This window comes from Plasmodium chabaudi, assembly GCF_900002335.3.
Source record: "Plasmodium chabaudi chabaudi strain AS genome assembly, chromosome: 13".
Taxonomy (NCBI): Eukaryota; Apicomplexa; class Aconoidasida; order Haemosporida; family Plasmodiidae; genus Plasmodium; species Plasmodium chabaudi.
This window is the reverse complement of record NC_030113.2, coordinates 934,401-949,654: the sequence shown is the minus strand read 5'-3', so window position 1 is coordinate 949,654 and position 15,254 is coordinate 934,401. Positions and strand designations below refer to the sequence as shown.

The window sequence follows — 15,254 nt, the reverse complement described above, 5'->3', positions numbered from 1 at the left end:
TGTATTAAATATGCTTTTACTTATTAGCTTATATTTCCTAAACGGTTTAAGCGCAAATATCATTCTCTTTTATATACTCATCATCTTATTTTTAAAATGGTGGGAAAAAATTAAAACTTTTTTCAAGTGTATAATGTTTTTTTTTAATATTATACTAAGTGATATCATTTTAATTTTTAGTAGACAAGTTAAAACGGGATAATATTATGTATATTATTTCATGCTGTTATTTATTTGCATATTTGTTTATTTGTTTATTTTATTTTTTCGATATCAACAAAAATTCAAATATTACAATAAAAATTAAATTTAATTATGCATTTTATTGCCATTTATGGTTTATTAAAAATAGATAGTTTTATAATTAAAAATTTTCAAAATGAATTATGCAAAATGAAATAAGTTCAATAGACATTCACATGAAAGCCAAAAATGTATATATGGGTTTATACATATATATGCAATGCCAAAAAATTATATGCTCTTTCTTAATGAGATTAATTTTTTTCGTAAAAAAATTAGTGTGGTTAAGCATTCACAAGACATATAATGGTCATATAAAGTTTGATCTTTTTCGCTGCTCAGATTTTTTTTTTTGTAGATTTCATTACATATATCGTTACTAAATGGTGTTATGGTTTTACTATTATGATGCAATATTGAATTATAGCAATAGTCACAGAGTTTTTTATTAAACTGTTCGTCAACAAGAGTAAAAAGATATGATGGACTACATTCCGAACCTTCGATATTTTCACTATTATTATTTTGTTTCTTCTTATATAGAAAATGAGATCCGTTCATATTTAAAATATAATTAATTATATGATATAAATATGGGAATATATTTAATAAAATGTTTAGTATGACATAATTTTTACAATATATTGCTAATGCCAAAGCATGAATAGGTAATTTTAATAAAATAAATAATCTTAACAAAAACCAAACAATATCATTTTTATATACAGAACATTTTTGAGAAAGTGAATATTTATTTTTATGTTTATTTGGGTTGAAGTGCTCGCTTTTTTTTTTTTTACTTATATCTATTATATTATTAGTAATATATTCATATATTCTTCTTTTCATTATATATTTAATATATTTCTTTGAACCGCTTTTATTATTTATATTAGATACATTAAAAAAGTGAAATAAATATTTCAATGTGTTATTTATTGGGATATACTTATAGGCTGATGGTGCAAAATGTGTTTCTAAAAATGTGTAATTTGTCAATTTATTATAAATATTATAAGTGTGTATATTATTTCTATATTTATATCTTTTATTTTCTAATTCTATTCTTGTTTTTTTCTTAAAAGCTGGTTCATTTAAATCAACAGATTCCTGTTTTTTTTGCATATTTTGTTTTTTCAAGCAATTTATGTTAAAATGATTTTTAAATGATTTATAAATATCCATAAAATGTATAGCTTTAAAATTAGTATCGAAAAATGTTTTATTAATGCTTTCATTTTCGTATTCGATTTTTTCAAAAACTGTTTTGAGATTTTTCATGTATTCTGTATATTTTCCATATTCTGTATAATTAGCATGGCAATTTGCTTTCCCCACATTTGAGGTATCATCATTTTCATTTTCATCGCTAGTTTGGCTATTTAATTTAGTTTCTTTCTTAAATGTGGAACCATTTTCGACGGATTCAACAGATTTTATATTATCTATTTTTTTTTCATCACTATTAGGATTCATAAACTTTTTCAAGTTAGGAGAAGAATCTGAATAGCAATTTTTACTAGTACAAAATTTGGATTGATTATTTTTTTCTGTTAATATATTTTCTTCATTCAAATTTAAGAATGAAAATTGGGAATTTTTTAGAGAATTCTGCGCAACATCTATTGGGCATATTCCCCAAAAAAAATTACTAAAAAAATTAGACTTAAAAAAATATATATGAGAAAAAAAAGAGACAATGTCAATTTTTATAGAGGTAGCAAAATAATATAATTCATACCATAACATGTTATTTATATAATAGCATATTATATTTTGTATTAAAATGACAAACCTAATATATATATTTTGTACTTGTAAATAATCAACAGATTTTTCTGCATTGTCTATATCCTTTAATTTATTTTTTTCTTTTATATCATTTTCTATGTAATTTGTATCTGAATTTGTAGTTAATTGATCAGTATTATATGAAGGAAATAATAATAAACTGCTATTAAATTTGTATAGGTTACTAAAATTGTTTGCATTATCTTTTGAAAAGTGTATTATATCTATATTGTAAAAAAATTCATATATAATTTTATTCATTTTAAAATTATTGATAGAAAAAGGTTTAATTTTTAGTTGTCGAATTTTGCTTGTTTGGAATATTTGATCTTTATTATAAATAAAATAACTCGAATTTTTACTTGAAATGTTTTTATATTCCAGCATATTATGTGTGTTCATTTCTTTGTCGCTATCTTCAGCATTTTGCCTATTTTTTAAAGTGCCCTTTTTGTATGATTGATCGAATAAATATTGCAAATGATATATATCAATAGGTTCGTCATGTTTGGTAGTATTCAAATTAAATAAGCATAACAAAAAAAATATATAATTATCTAAATTATTTCCAGTTTGTTCGTTTAAAATTTTTATTAAATTTGTTTTATCTAGCCCCAAATAGTTCCAATAGAATATATTATTATCCTTATTTCTATTTAGCTCAGAAAATAAAATAGACATATAATGTATTAAATTTATTGAATAATTTATATTACTTCTTAAACTAGTACATAGAAAATACATACAATAAAATTTACGAATGTCGTATATTCCTACATAGTTCTGAACATTGACCATATATAAAGAACATATATTATATCTTTTATTTTTTGATATACATAATTGCATAAAATCGTGAGGAGTAAAATTTCCAAGTGAATAAATTATTATAGCACTAACATAGGGATCCATTTTTCTTAATATATTTATTACTACTTCAGAAATATGAGAATTAAAATATTTTCTTAATATTTTTAATATTGTATACAAAAGGAATACGTGTTTCTTTTTGAATATGCATAATAAATAAAGTGCAATATAGTAAACATTACAGTTCATTTTATATGCATAGTCACTTTTTATTTCGAACAAATTATGTTTTGATCTATCTTCTATACTACTTGCCTGTTCATAATTCTCCTTAATTGGATCGTCAGTATTTTTATTATTTTCTAAAAGAATATCAATTTTATTTCCCATTTTAATGAAATACAATATCATGAAGTGTATATGCTTATCCTTTACATTTCCTTTGAAATCTTTTATTTTTGTTGTATGATTAAGTAACATACTCGATTTTAGTTTGTTTATAAAATCAGAAAAATCAGCACTTTCCGTGTGCTTACCCCTTTGTTCATTGTTTTTATTTTCCTTTTTTGTGTCAATACTATGTAATGTTTCTCTATCTGCACAATTAGTAGAAAAATTATTATAACTATCCTCTTGTTTGAAAAAAGAAAATAAAACGGAACTCTTTTGATGCAAACTATTTAATATAATATTTGGCAAATCTTTTGCTTTTTTCTTTTTTTTGTAAGAATTACTCAAAAACAATGTATACAAAATAATTATGACGATATTTAAAGTTGTTTTTCTTTTGTCTTTTGTAACAATTTTATTGTAATAAGGATAATCAATATTTATATTGTTTATTAAATTATAAGCAATCTTATAAGCTGTAACGTAAAAATCGTTTAATGTGTTAATGCATTCATATAAAATAATTTCGAGTATATTTATTACACATATATTATTTTCCATATAGTTTACTAATGTTTTAACTATTAGAGATAAAAACTCTTTTTTTTTTTCTTTAAAATTGCCCTGATAAATAACTTGGTATTTATTTGAACTGTATGAATACACATCACTATATAGTTTAAAAAATTTGAATAAAATTATATTTATATAAGCATTTATTTTAAAACTAATTTTATCAAATATAAATGAATTGATGTTTTGTGTTGTTATTTCTTTATCTCGTTTTTTTTTATCGTCATCAGTTTCTATATTTTCTTCTTTATTATTTATGCATTCATTTGATAATTGATTTGATATAATATTTACAAATAATCCTACAGAATTAATAATATGATGAAAATGTATAATACTATTATTAGTAACATCATTTGGGATTCTGTTCAACATTATATGCCTATATATTATTAAACTTGCATTTGCATATTTATTACTATCAAAATAGTGACTATTTTTTAAATGGTTGATTAATAAACAAAATTTATTTGAGCATTTACTTATAGTTATTGCATCCACACTATTTTTAACACCACAAAATAAGTAGCAACTACTTTCATTATTATTTACTTCGTCCATAATTGAATATAAATTATATTTTAGTATTTTCTCACTAATTTTACTTAGTTTATTCGTATTCTTATTTAATATATGTGAAAAAAATAATGAACAAAACGTTTTTTCTAATATCGAGTGTGTTTTATTCCATTTATTGCAATGATTAGAAAAATATTCACCCTCTTCACATTTTAGGTCCGAATCATTTGGGCAACTATAATTTTCTTGATCTTGTTGGGTAGTGTAGTGTATACTTTTTTCCATATCTTCACAATTATTATAAGATAAGAATAATTTGTTAAAAATATAATTCAGATTATTCATATATGTTGGAACGTCTTGTATTGATGAAATCCAACTATCCATTTGTTCATTATTTTTTTTTTTTTTCAAACGAATCAAATTACTATAATTATCTGAATGTTCATTAAGCTTGCTTTTCAATAATTTTTCAAAAAAATTATATCTTTCATTTCTTGTATTATTATCTGATGTTTTTAAGGAAAAAAAATCAAACATAAATGGGTCATCACCATTTTCAAATGCATTATCAAATTTGGCATTATGTTTGCTATAATTATCTGTCTCTTCAATATTTTTTTTTTCTTTATGTGTATTCGATTCGCTTGATTCATCAGTTTGTGCACTTTTATAGTCACTACTATTAAATAAAACTTCATAATTGTTAATAAGTTTCAATAAATCCTCATTTGGATAATGCTTTTGTTCTTTAGATAAATCAGATAATGTTAAACGATGACGAACTGATTTCATGTTTATTCGGTTTACATTGTATAAAGTATAAGCTATATAATAGTAGAATAAATAAATGTAATAATATGGGTGTGGCCATATATATTTTATTGGAGTGGGGAAAGAACAGTTAACCAAATTATTATTGTTTCTTATTACTTGTAGATACTCTACTTTTTTGTCATATACATAGGTAAATTCAAAATCATAAAAATTATTATCATTATTATTACTGATGCCATTATTAGTATTGCCCTTGTATATGTGCAAAAATACTATAGAATTGTCATAATTAAGAAATACATAATTATATATATCAAATAAAGCATAGAAAGAAGAAGGCTCAACAAAATTGTTATCCTTATTTAAAGGTAAGGCAAAAACAATTTCTGATCTCATAGAGTATTCTAATTTGTTTGGATCGGTATTATTTTTTTCTTCAATAATTTTAAAGCAAAGTAAATTATAAAATGCATCTAAAATAATTAGATAATTCTCTCTTAATGATATATTAATAAATTGCTCGTTTTGTGATTTTGTTTCATTTTTTTGTTTGTATTCTTGTTGAATACTTTTTCCACAAAATACATGAGTTAATATTGGTCTATACAATAATTTAATAGAGCATACATAATTTGTAAATTTCATAGTATTATTTATATTATATAAATATATAATGTAATAAAAATTATTTGTATTTAAAATTTCTTGATATTCGTCACTTAATTTTGCATATTTTTTATCAATGTTTTTTTTGTTATCTTCATTAGTATTTACAAAATGTGTATTATCCTCAGCATTATTTATGTTAGCAAATTTATTCGATTCATCGAAATAAATATTTTTATATTGTGTTTCATGATTATTTATAGATTCCTTATTATTTAGGCCAGTATGATCATCGTTTTTTCCCATATTAGCATCACTTCCCCTACTTTTGGTGTTACCTTCTTTATGCAACGTGCTTGTTGGTTGAATTGAATTTATTTGCGTCATTTCTGTGAATGCATGATGTTTGTAGCTTTCCATTTGCTTTTCTTTATATTTTTCTAAAAATATGTTTGTACTTTTTTTCAAAAAAAAATTATTATAAAAAGAACAATAGGGCTTTGAATAAATATTCCCTTTATTATTATTAAAATATTCTTCAAAAAATTTATAATACAAATCGCTATCATCATGATTATAATTAAATAAATAATTTAGTAGAAAGAAATTTTCTGGGTTAGTTCCGTTTTTTTGAAAATTCTCTTTGTATTCTTCGACACTACCATCAGTATCCAAGGATGTGTCCTTTTCATCCCATTCATCTTCCTCATCTTCATCTTCTTCTTCTTCTTCTTCTTCATCATCTTCGTTTTCCTCGCCTTTATTTTCATCGTTTTCCTTTTCATTAGTCCAATGATTTGCCCCTCTACCATACATTTCATTAATTTCTTCACTTTCATAATCCATTTTGAAGAGTTCAAAACTGAAACCCTTATCCTTCGAAGCGGATTGACTAAAAAATATGCTTTCACGACGTCCACTGTTTTGATGGGCTATTTTGAAATCTTTAAAATTATTTTCATCATATTTATTATGTAAGCAAGTGGTAAAAAAAACATCATCAAATAGCCAACCACATGGATAGTTGTGAAAAAAAAATTTAACCAAATTGTCATCAACAAAATGTGAAAAATTTCGTGTTTTAACATTATAAATCGAAATTGATTTAAATATAACTAATATATGTGTATTATTAAAATTGAGGTATGCTTTTTTAATAAAATTAAATGGAGTATTTACTTCTTTAATATTTAGAATGTTCTTTTCGTGATCATTTATATTGTAATTATTTATATTAGTATCAAATATAACTAAATTGTTTAGACCGATATATATATTTTTCTTAAACTCATTAGTATAATAATTACTATTATAATGGAAAATTTTATTTTGGCTATATATATCATTTAAATATATTAAATTTTTAACATTAATATAGTAGTAACTATCATCACTTTTAGTATTACAAAATAATTTGAAGTCGTTAAAAACAAAGGATATGTTTATGTATTTTTTTTTTCGGTGTAATAAAACTTTTTTCGTCTGTTCTTGTTTATTTCTTTTGTTTTCATATGTTGATAAATTGCTGGCACCAAGCTGATTGTTATTTAAATTATCCAGAATAATATCAGAAGTGCTATCTATATTGGGCATATTATTTTGTTCGTGATTTTCGCTCGATACACCATTAATATTTTTATTTTCTGAATAGTATAATGTTCCATTTGTATTAAAAATGTGGAAATTATTTTGATTAAACGAAACAAGGAAAAAATTGTGTTGTCTATTCCATACTAAAAAATTATAATAATAACATGCATTTTTGTAACCACTAAATTTATCAATAGTAAATACACATTTTTTAAAAATATGTTTACATATATAAGGATTAATACTATACGCTTTAATAATATAATTTTTATATATTATCAAAATAATTTTTCTATAAATATTTATACTTATATCTAAAACAGACGAATCTACATACATTCCTATAATTTGATCGTCTCCTTTCTTTTTTTTTAAACCATTGCTTATTCTGTTATTCACAATGTTTTTATTTTTATTGCTTAAGTTAGCTAAATTGGGTTTTTGAATTTCATGTTTGTTTCCAATTGTGCCAATCGTTTCATTTTTATGAATAGAACGCCCATAATAATAACAATTTTTATCTTGAGGAATATTAAAAAATTTGTGAAAAAATGAAAAAATGTAAAAATCATGAGTACGGCTTATTAGTAATAGATAATCATTATGCATACTGAATTCTACCCTTTCGACTCCTTTTATATTAATACATTTTTTATATTTATTATTCTTTATTTGTGTAGAAATATTATTTTTTTTAATAAATTTGTTTAAATTATTTTCTTTATTATTGCTATATAAATATGTAGGAAGCTGTTTTTTTTTAGTGTGTGCCTCTATTTTTTTTTTTTTTTTCATTTTCCTTTTGTTTTCTTTTAGAATTATGTTCCTTCTTATTTTGTTACAATAATTTAAAGCGTTTCGATAAAATGGAAAATTTCGAAAACACTTATTAATTATTTTTCTATTTTTGAAGAAAAAAAAAACGCGAGGTTTTATATTTTTATACATATTTTTTCTTTTGTCCTTTTTTATGAGACCCACATTTTGTATTTCTCTCAAAGAGATTTCATCATTCTTGCTATTATCACTAGTATTATTTCGTTTTCTCTCGTTTTTTTTTTTATCACCATTTGTTACTTTCGCCTTTTTATTGGAACTAGTTTTCAAACTTGGTTTGTTTTTATTCCTTCGGTAATATATTGATTTCAATCTTACAATTTTTGTATTGGCTATAATTTTTTTAACATCACTTACTTCATTTTGCTGATTTAACTTTTTGGTATTATCTATAACGGTTTGAATATTATCCGAAATAAATATTTCATCAGTTTCATAAGAAAAAAATAAAATATTATGTTTGGTTATAATCAAACAATTGGATGGGATGGGTAAATGAAGAACCGTAATAAGCTTTATGCTAGCAATTGTATTAGTTTGCTTGATTTTTTTTCTATAAATGTTTTTTATATAGGTAATATATTCATAATATTCATTTTCATTTTCACTTGATGTGTCAAAATCATAATTATCATTATCTAACATAACAGTATTTTTTTTGTTAACTATATTATATACATATACATATTTAAAATTATTTGTTATAATGTATATAGTATTATCAAAAGGTGATAGAAACACCTTATCATGACAGCCATATTTTTTATATGCATTTTCATAATCCAAAGCATAAAAATTGACAAAACGAAAATCATCATTATCAAGTATATATAGGCAAAATTTTGTAGCTACATAAATAAAAGAATTACACGTGCTTGTGTTTATGTAAATTACATTGTCATTAATATTTGTGTGCCCAATTTTACTATCAACATTATCAAAGTTGCTACTGATGTTACCCTTCGGATTCGTATTGCTCCCTTCGATATTGCTATTCACATTTTCACTACTCGGATTTTCATGATTCAAAATCGCATTATTTTCAAATTTAGGGTAACTATATTTTTTATATATTTTTAGTTCATCTTCTTTATCTAAGCATAACATTTTTCTCCTTCAAAACACACATTCCGCTTGCCCCTTTTAGTTTATTTCGCTCAATAAATAAATATATAATTTTTTTCACGCAAATAATTATTTAAATATGAAGAAGAACATAGATTACTAAAGAGCCCTTCTACATAACAACCTAAACATTAAGTGCGTGGAATCGTTTTTCTAAGGATTTATTCAAATCGTAAATTCGAAATATATATGCATTTTTAGCATGGACAAAATATATTATGAATATATGCGAAACGGATATTTTATGTGTGCATATTTTTTGTTGTCACTCTATTTATTCGAGAGGACATTGGAAATATAATCAAACATGCTTCTTCTATCACACATGTGTATGTATGAACAAAATTATTTTTTATACACAAAAAAAGGATATTATCAATGAATATGCAAATCTAGCATATAGTTTTAAAAGTATTTTTGTTGTATTTTATTTGCACATAAAAAAAGAAAGACGAAAAAGAAAAGCTTTAAACTATTTCCTTTTCTCGTATTTTATTGATGCTCTTAAGTTTATTGTTGTTCTTCTCAATTCGATGTTTCGTTTCTATTATATTTTTCGATAATATTTGCATAAAAACATAATAAGCTTATATGAATTTGAGAATTTTTCTCTATATAAGCAAATATATTATGTGGAGGGGCTAACTTTAAAAAGTATTTATCATTTTTTATTTATAATTATCTCTTTCGATTTTCTCATTTATTGATAATAAAAAGATTATTTTATTTGTGTTATTTGTTATATCGATTTTAGTTATTTATGTGATTTTTAATATTATGACAAAATGACAAATATTTTATAAGATTTTACAAAATAATAAAATATTATACATAACGGTATAAAATGTTACAAGAAAAAAAAAAAATAATAATAAAAACTAGGGGAAAAAATATTATAAAAATCCACACAAAATATCAGGAAGAGTGTCATATACAAAGTATTGTATATATTGTTAAAAATAAAGTAAAATATAACTACTTTTTAAAAAATCCCTATTAAGCCAAAATAAGCAATATTAATCAAAATATTCATTCTAATATTTTAAGTATAAGAAACGACTGTGTTGCCTCTTTTTGAATTTTGCATTTTCATGCATACACCGTTTTTTTCATACATATAAATACTGGAATTATATATTTTAAAAATTTTAAATATATTTATATATACAAAAAAAGAAGAAATAAGGATTTATATAATGTGATGACTTATTTTCCATGTTTCATTATACCTAATTATTTTCATCATTTCCAAAAAAAGTAAATACGTTGTCGTAATATTATTAAATTTCCACACGCTAAAAAAATGAAGTATATCTTTATCCAAAATAGTATGCATACATAAATTATTTTATTTTTTTTATGAAATTTAAAACGTCGGAAAAATTAAAATATAGAAATATTTAAGTATGTACATATATTTATATAAGCAATATATTTTGTAAAAATATAATAATAAGGAAATTAATAATATGTATATATTTTTTTAAAAATATAATTATAAATATACATAATTTAAGCACAAAAAAACATTTACAATTGTTTTATATATTTTTTACATTTGTATATACATAAATGGATATGAAATATTAATTAAAAAATAATTAAATACAAAAAGCATATACGCATACATATACTTACAATACTAATTAATGCAGTTACACTGTTGTATAAATGTGGTATATATTTCCATTTAGTAAAAAATTTCCAGAATTAAAATAATTTTAAGCATGTAACAATTTCATTAGTAAAAATAAATAATATCAAATTAATTAACTAAATTGACAAAAAAAACGAAAAAAATATTGTTTGCGTATAAAGAAAGTATTATATTCCGCTACATGATATATAAGCCTTACATTCGATAAATAGATATATTAAATGCTTTTTTTTTTTAATTTTTTTCATTAAATATATATATGCGCCTACATGTATATACCGTTTTTAGTTTTCACACAATAAACAGTTATTTTTTTTAATTTCCCATTCCTTTCATATTTCTATATGAACATATTGTTCAATCCTACAGATACAAATTTACATTAGTCAAACACGTGTATCCGCTTATATAAACAAGATGACTTCGAATAAAAGAAAAAGTAAAAAACTTAACTTGCTCAAGGATCAAAAATTTTTGACGAAGAAATATGTAGACATGAATGATCCAATATATGATAGTGAACTAGAAGATGAGAATTGCTTTTTTACTGTTGTAAATTCAGAGGAAATTGAATACTCTCAAAAAGTAAATAATATGAAAAGCAAGATGTTTGATGATCTTAGTATATTAACATTTGACGAGTTTGAAAAAAAATGCGATTTATTAATTAACAATTTTTTTACAAGTTATAATTTTAAAGAGTTTATCGAAAATTTAAAAGAATTAAATGAAAATAAATATAATGATTATTTAGTTTTACAATTAATTAAAAAGTCGTTTGATCGAGATGATGAGTGTCAAATAAATGTATCATGCTTATTAAATTTATTAAATATTACTAAATTAATAAATCAAGAGCAAGTACATAGAGCCTTTGAAAAGATATTATTAAGTTTAGATGATATAAAATTAGATTGCCCATCATGTTATGAAATATTTTTAAAATATCTTAGATTTAGTACTTTAGATAATGTAATTGATAAAAATTATATATTTAAATTACCTACAATGTTTTTTGATAGCTTAAACATCCAAGATATAGATGAAAGTTCATTAGGTTTAGAAAACGGCAAAATTAATGGCGATATTTCAGCCTTTCCTGATGATGAAAATATGAAAGAAAAAAAACAAGATAATTTAGATGATAAACCAGAAGATAAGGGAAAAGACGATATGTACGAACAAAATAATGAAGATGTAGAAGAGAAGAAAAAAACAAAAGACGAAATATGGAAAGATACACTATATTGGGTCTTAGAATTAAATATAAAAGAAATGGAAAAAGAAAAAAAAGAGTTTAAAAATAAATCAAGAGATTTCTTATGCGATTTTTTTAATGATGGAAATATAGATGATGTTATTGAATTTTTAAACAATACAAATAGTTTATTTCATTACGAATTTATTAGAATAAGTATAATAGAATCATTTAGTAAAAATAATATATGCAGAAAATTTATATCGTATTTATTGGATAATTTAAGTGAAACTTATTATTTTAAAAACGATATTATTATAGCATTTATTCGAATTATTGGATATATAGATGATTATGAAATAGATTTCCCTAATTCAAAAGAAATGATATGTAAATTTTTATTAAGATGTATTCATGATGATGTACTGTATCCCGCTTTTCTAAGTGATATATATAAATTACATATTGGGGGTGTGACTGGTATGATGATATGCAATAAAACACAACAAAGGGTTATTGATAAAAAGTCAAAAAACTTAAATAATATAAGTTTTATATGGGATGAAGATGATACATATGAAAAAATGAAATTAAAAAGAAAAATTAATAATACCTTATTAGAATATTTCTATTTATATATAGATGAAGAAGAATTTTATTTATATCTTGATGAATTTTTGCCATCTTATCATGATTTGTGTAATTATGTTGTTAAAAAAATATTTATACTTAATGTTGATATTAATAACGATATTAATTTATCTTTGAAATTAGTTCAACATTTGGTAAATAAAAATTTTATATCAAAAAAAAATATTGAAGAAGGCATACAAGAGGTTCTAAATTCATTAAGAGACATTATGTTGGATATACCTAAATATCCCGAAGATTTGAAAAAAATTATAACCCTTTTACTCGAAAACGATTATATATCAAAGGAAGTTTTTGAGAATGCTCTCAAAGAAATCCAAACCTTCAATATATAATTTGTAACTTTTGTTTTTTACCTTCCCATATGCGTCCCTATATGATATAAGCTGGGCGAATGTAAAAGATTTATGATTTTTCCATATACTATATATCCAAAGATTTCGTCTTATTTGTACATCCATTATTATTTCACTCCAAAGCCAAATAGAATTTGTGCATATAAACATGTGTATTATTTATAGGTTTTTATATTGCATGGGCAAATATATGATTTACATATACGCTCGTTTATTTTATGGAGTGTTTGCGCATACATATCAACCGAATCATTTGTATATTATATAAATAATATTTATAATGTGAACTCATTATTTATATTTTGCTACATACTAGAAATATATATTGTGCATGTTTGCACATATATGTGGATATAGTCAACTATATATTTGTAATCCCATTGGTATATGAATAATTTTATATCTTATATATGTAGAAGATGATTGCGATGTATTAATATTCGAATATGTTTTTTTTTTGCATATGGGAATATGTAGATCGATCATTCTCAATATAATTACAGTCTTTTTGAATATGTTTATTTTATTACTTTATTTACAAAATTATATGTACTAAATAGGAAAAGACGAAAAAACACATTTTTCCATTTAAATGCAGAATTTGTATATATTACATATGTAACCAGTTTCACATACATAATACCTATATTATGTGTTATATGTGCAAGTTGCGCACCGTTGAAATGTATATGCTTATATTATATATCTTTATTTTGTATATAATTAAATGCATATCACCATTTATTTTTCCCTCTACTAATAAAATATAACATTATATTTATCAGACATTTATCTCATACATTTGCCTCCAAAAACAAACTAAAAAAAAACCTTAACAAACTCTTGTTGCTAGCTATAATTTACTTCTTTTTTGGGAATTTTTTATAAAATTAAGTGCACTATAATGTGCTAAAAAAATGAGAGAAGTATATTTTATTACTCACTCATGGAAAATTTATAAGGTTGGCAATTGCATATTTAAGGAAATAAATGCATGCCTTTTTCCCATTTTGACGATTTATATCTGTTTATTGTATATTATATATAGTTGAGAAGCTATTGATTCGTTCTTTAAATTTTCATTTCTTTATAATATATTTTTATGTCACCTGATTTTTTAATTTGCAATCCAATTAGTACACCTTTTGAATGCTACACATAAGGAATATATGAAATAAACAAAACAAGCTTATTCAAATCAAAATAATCAAATTGCAAAAAAAACAAACAAACGAAATAAATGAGTAAAAAATAAATATGACATGTAATTACGTAATATTTATTATGTATATATAGGACGTACCCTTTTCTCTCTCTTTTTTTTCGAATAAATTTATTCGATACCATATATATTAAAATGCCCATAAAAAAAATTCAATACATTTTTTTATATTAAAAATACTAAACACATGTACATAAAAAATTTTCTTATAAAATTAATATCATAATATTATATAATCGAGGCTTAAAAACAATAGCATATATTTACAATATATACTTTTATAATTCTTATTTCACATTTACAAAATATTCTCAGCAGTTACTTTATATACAATCCGCTTATATTTAAAACGTATATTTTCCCTTATAAAAAGCAAAAATGGTTAAAATCGTTAATAGCTTAGCAGGTTAGTTTATTTTTATTTATGTTTTTTTTTATAATTATGCTTTTATTATATATATACATAAATGAATATAGTTCATACAATTATGAGCATTCCATGGGCTATTAAGAAATGTATATACTTATTTGTGGATTATGTGTAACTACATTTTCTCAACAAAGTACATACACGGATATATATTAATTAATTTTTTATTCCATTAGAATTCGAATCTGCAATTTCTCAAAACGAAATAGTTATTGCCGACTTCTTTGCCGATTGGTGTGGACCTTGCAAAAGAATAGCTCCATTTTATGAAGAATCATCAAAAAAATACACAAAAATCGTTTTTATAAAAGTAAATGTGGATGAAGCCTCTGAAGTTACAGAAAAAGAAAATATAACTTCGATGCCAACCTTTAAAGTTTACAAAAATGGCGTTGCTGTAGATACATTGATGGGGGCTAATGAGGCCGCTTTGAAAAATCTCATCGAGAAATATGCATCATAAGATTAAAAATAAACCC

At 22.6% G+C, this 15,254-nt stretch overlaps 3 protein-coding genes across 3 annotated transcripts; 2 read left to right on the top strand and 1 right to left on the bottom strand.

The window, feature by feature from the left end:
* Positions 1-474: 474 nt before the first annotated feature.
* On the bottom strand, positions 475-9,243 carry PCHAS_1324400 (conserved Plasmodium protein, unknown function; the record flags this gene model as incomplete). Its single annotated transcript, XM_739740.2, has 1 exon — positions 475-9,243. The coding sequence occupies one exon, from the start codon at positions 9,241-9,243 to the stop codon at positions 475-477; it is 8,769 nt and encodes a 2,922-aa protein (XP_744833.2).
* Positions 9,244-11,335: 2,092 nt separating this feature from the next.
* On the top strand, positions 11,336-13,102 carry PCHAS_1324300 (MA3 domain-containing protein, putative; the record flags this gene model as incomplete). The annotated part of the gene is made up of 1 exon (XM_733197.2): positions 11,336-13,102. The coding sequence occupies one exon, from the start codon at positions 11,336-11,338 to the stop codon at positions 13,100-13,102; it is 1,767 nt and encodes a 588-aa protein (XP_738290.2).
* Positions 13,103-14,723: 1,621 nt separating this feature from the next.
* Positions 14,724-15,238, top strand: PCHAS_1324200 (thioredoxin 1, putative; the record flags this gene model as incomplete). Its single annotated transcript, XM_016799209.1, has 2 exons — positions 14,724-14,751; positions 14,952-15,238. 2 exons carry the CDS (start codon positions 14,724-14,726, stop codon positions 15,236-15,238), a joined length of 315 nt encoding a protein of 104 aa, XP_016654532.1.
* Between the last annotated feature and the right edge of the window lie 16 nt (positions 15,239-15,254).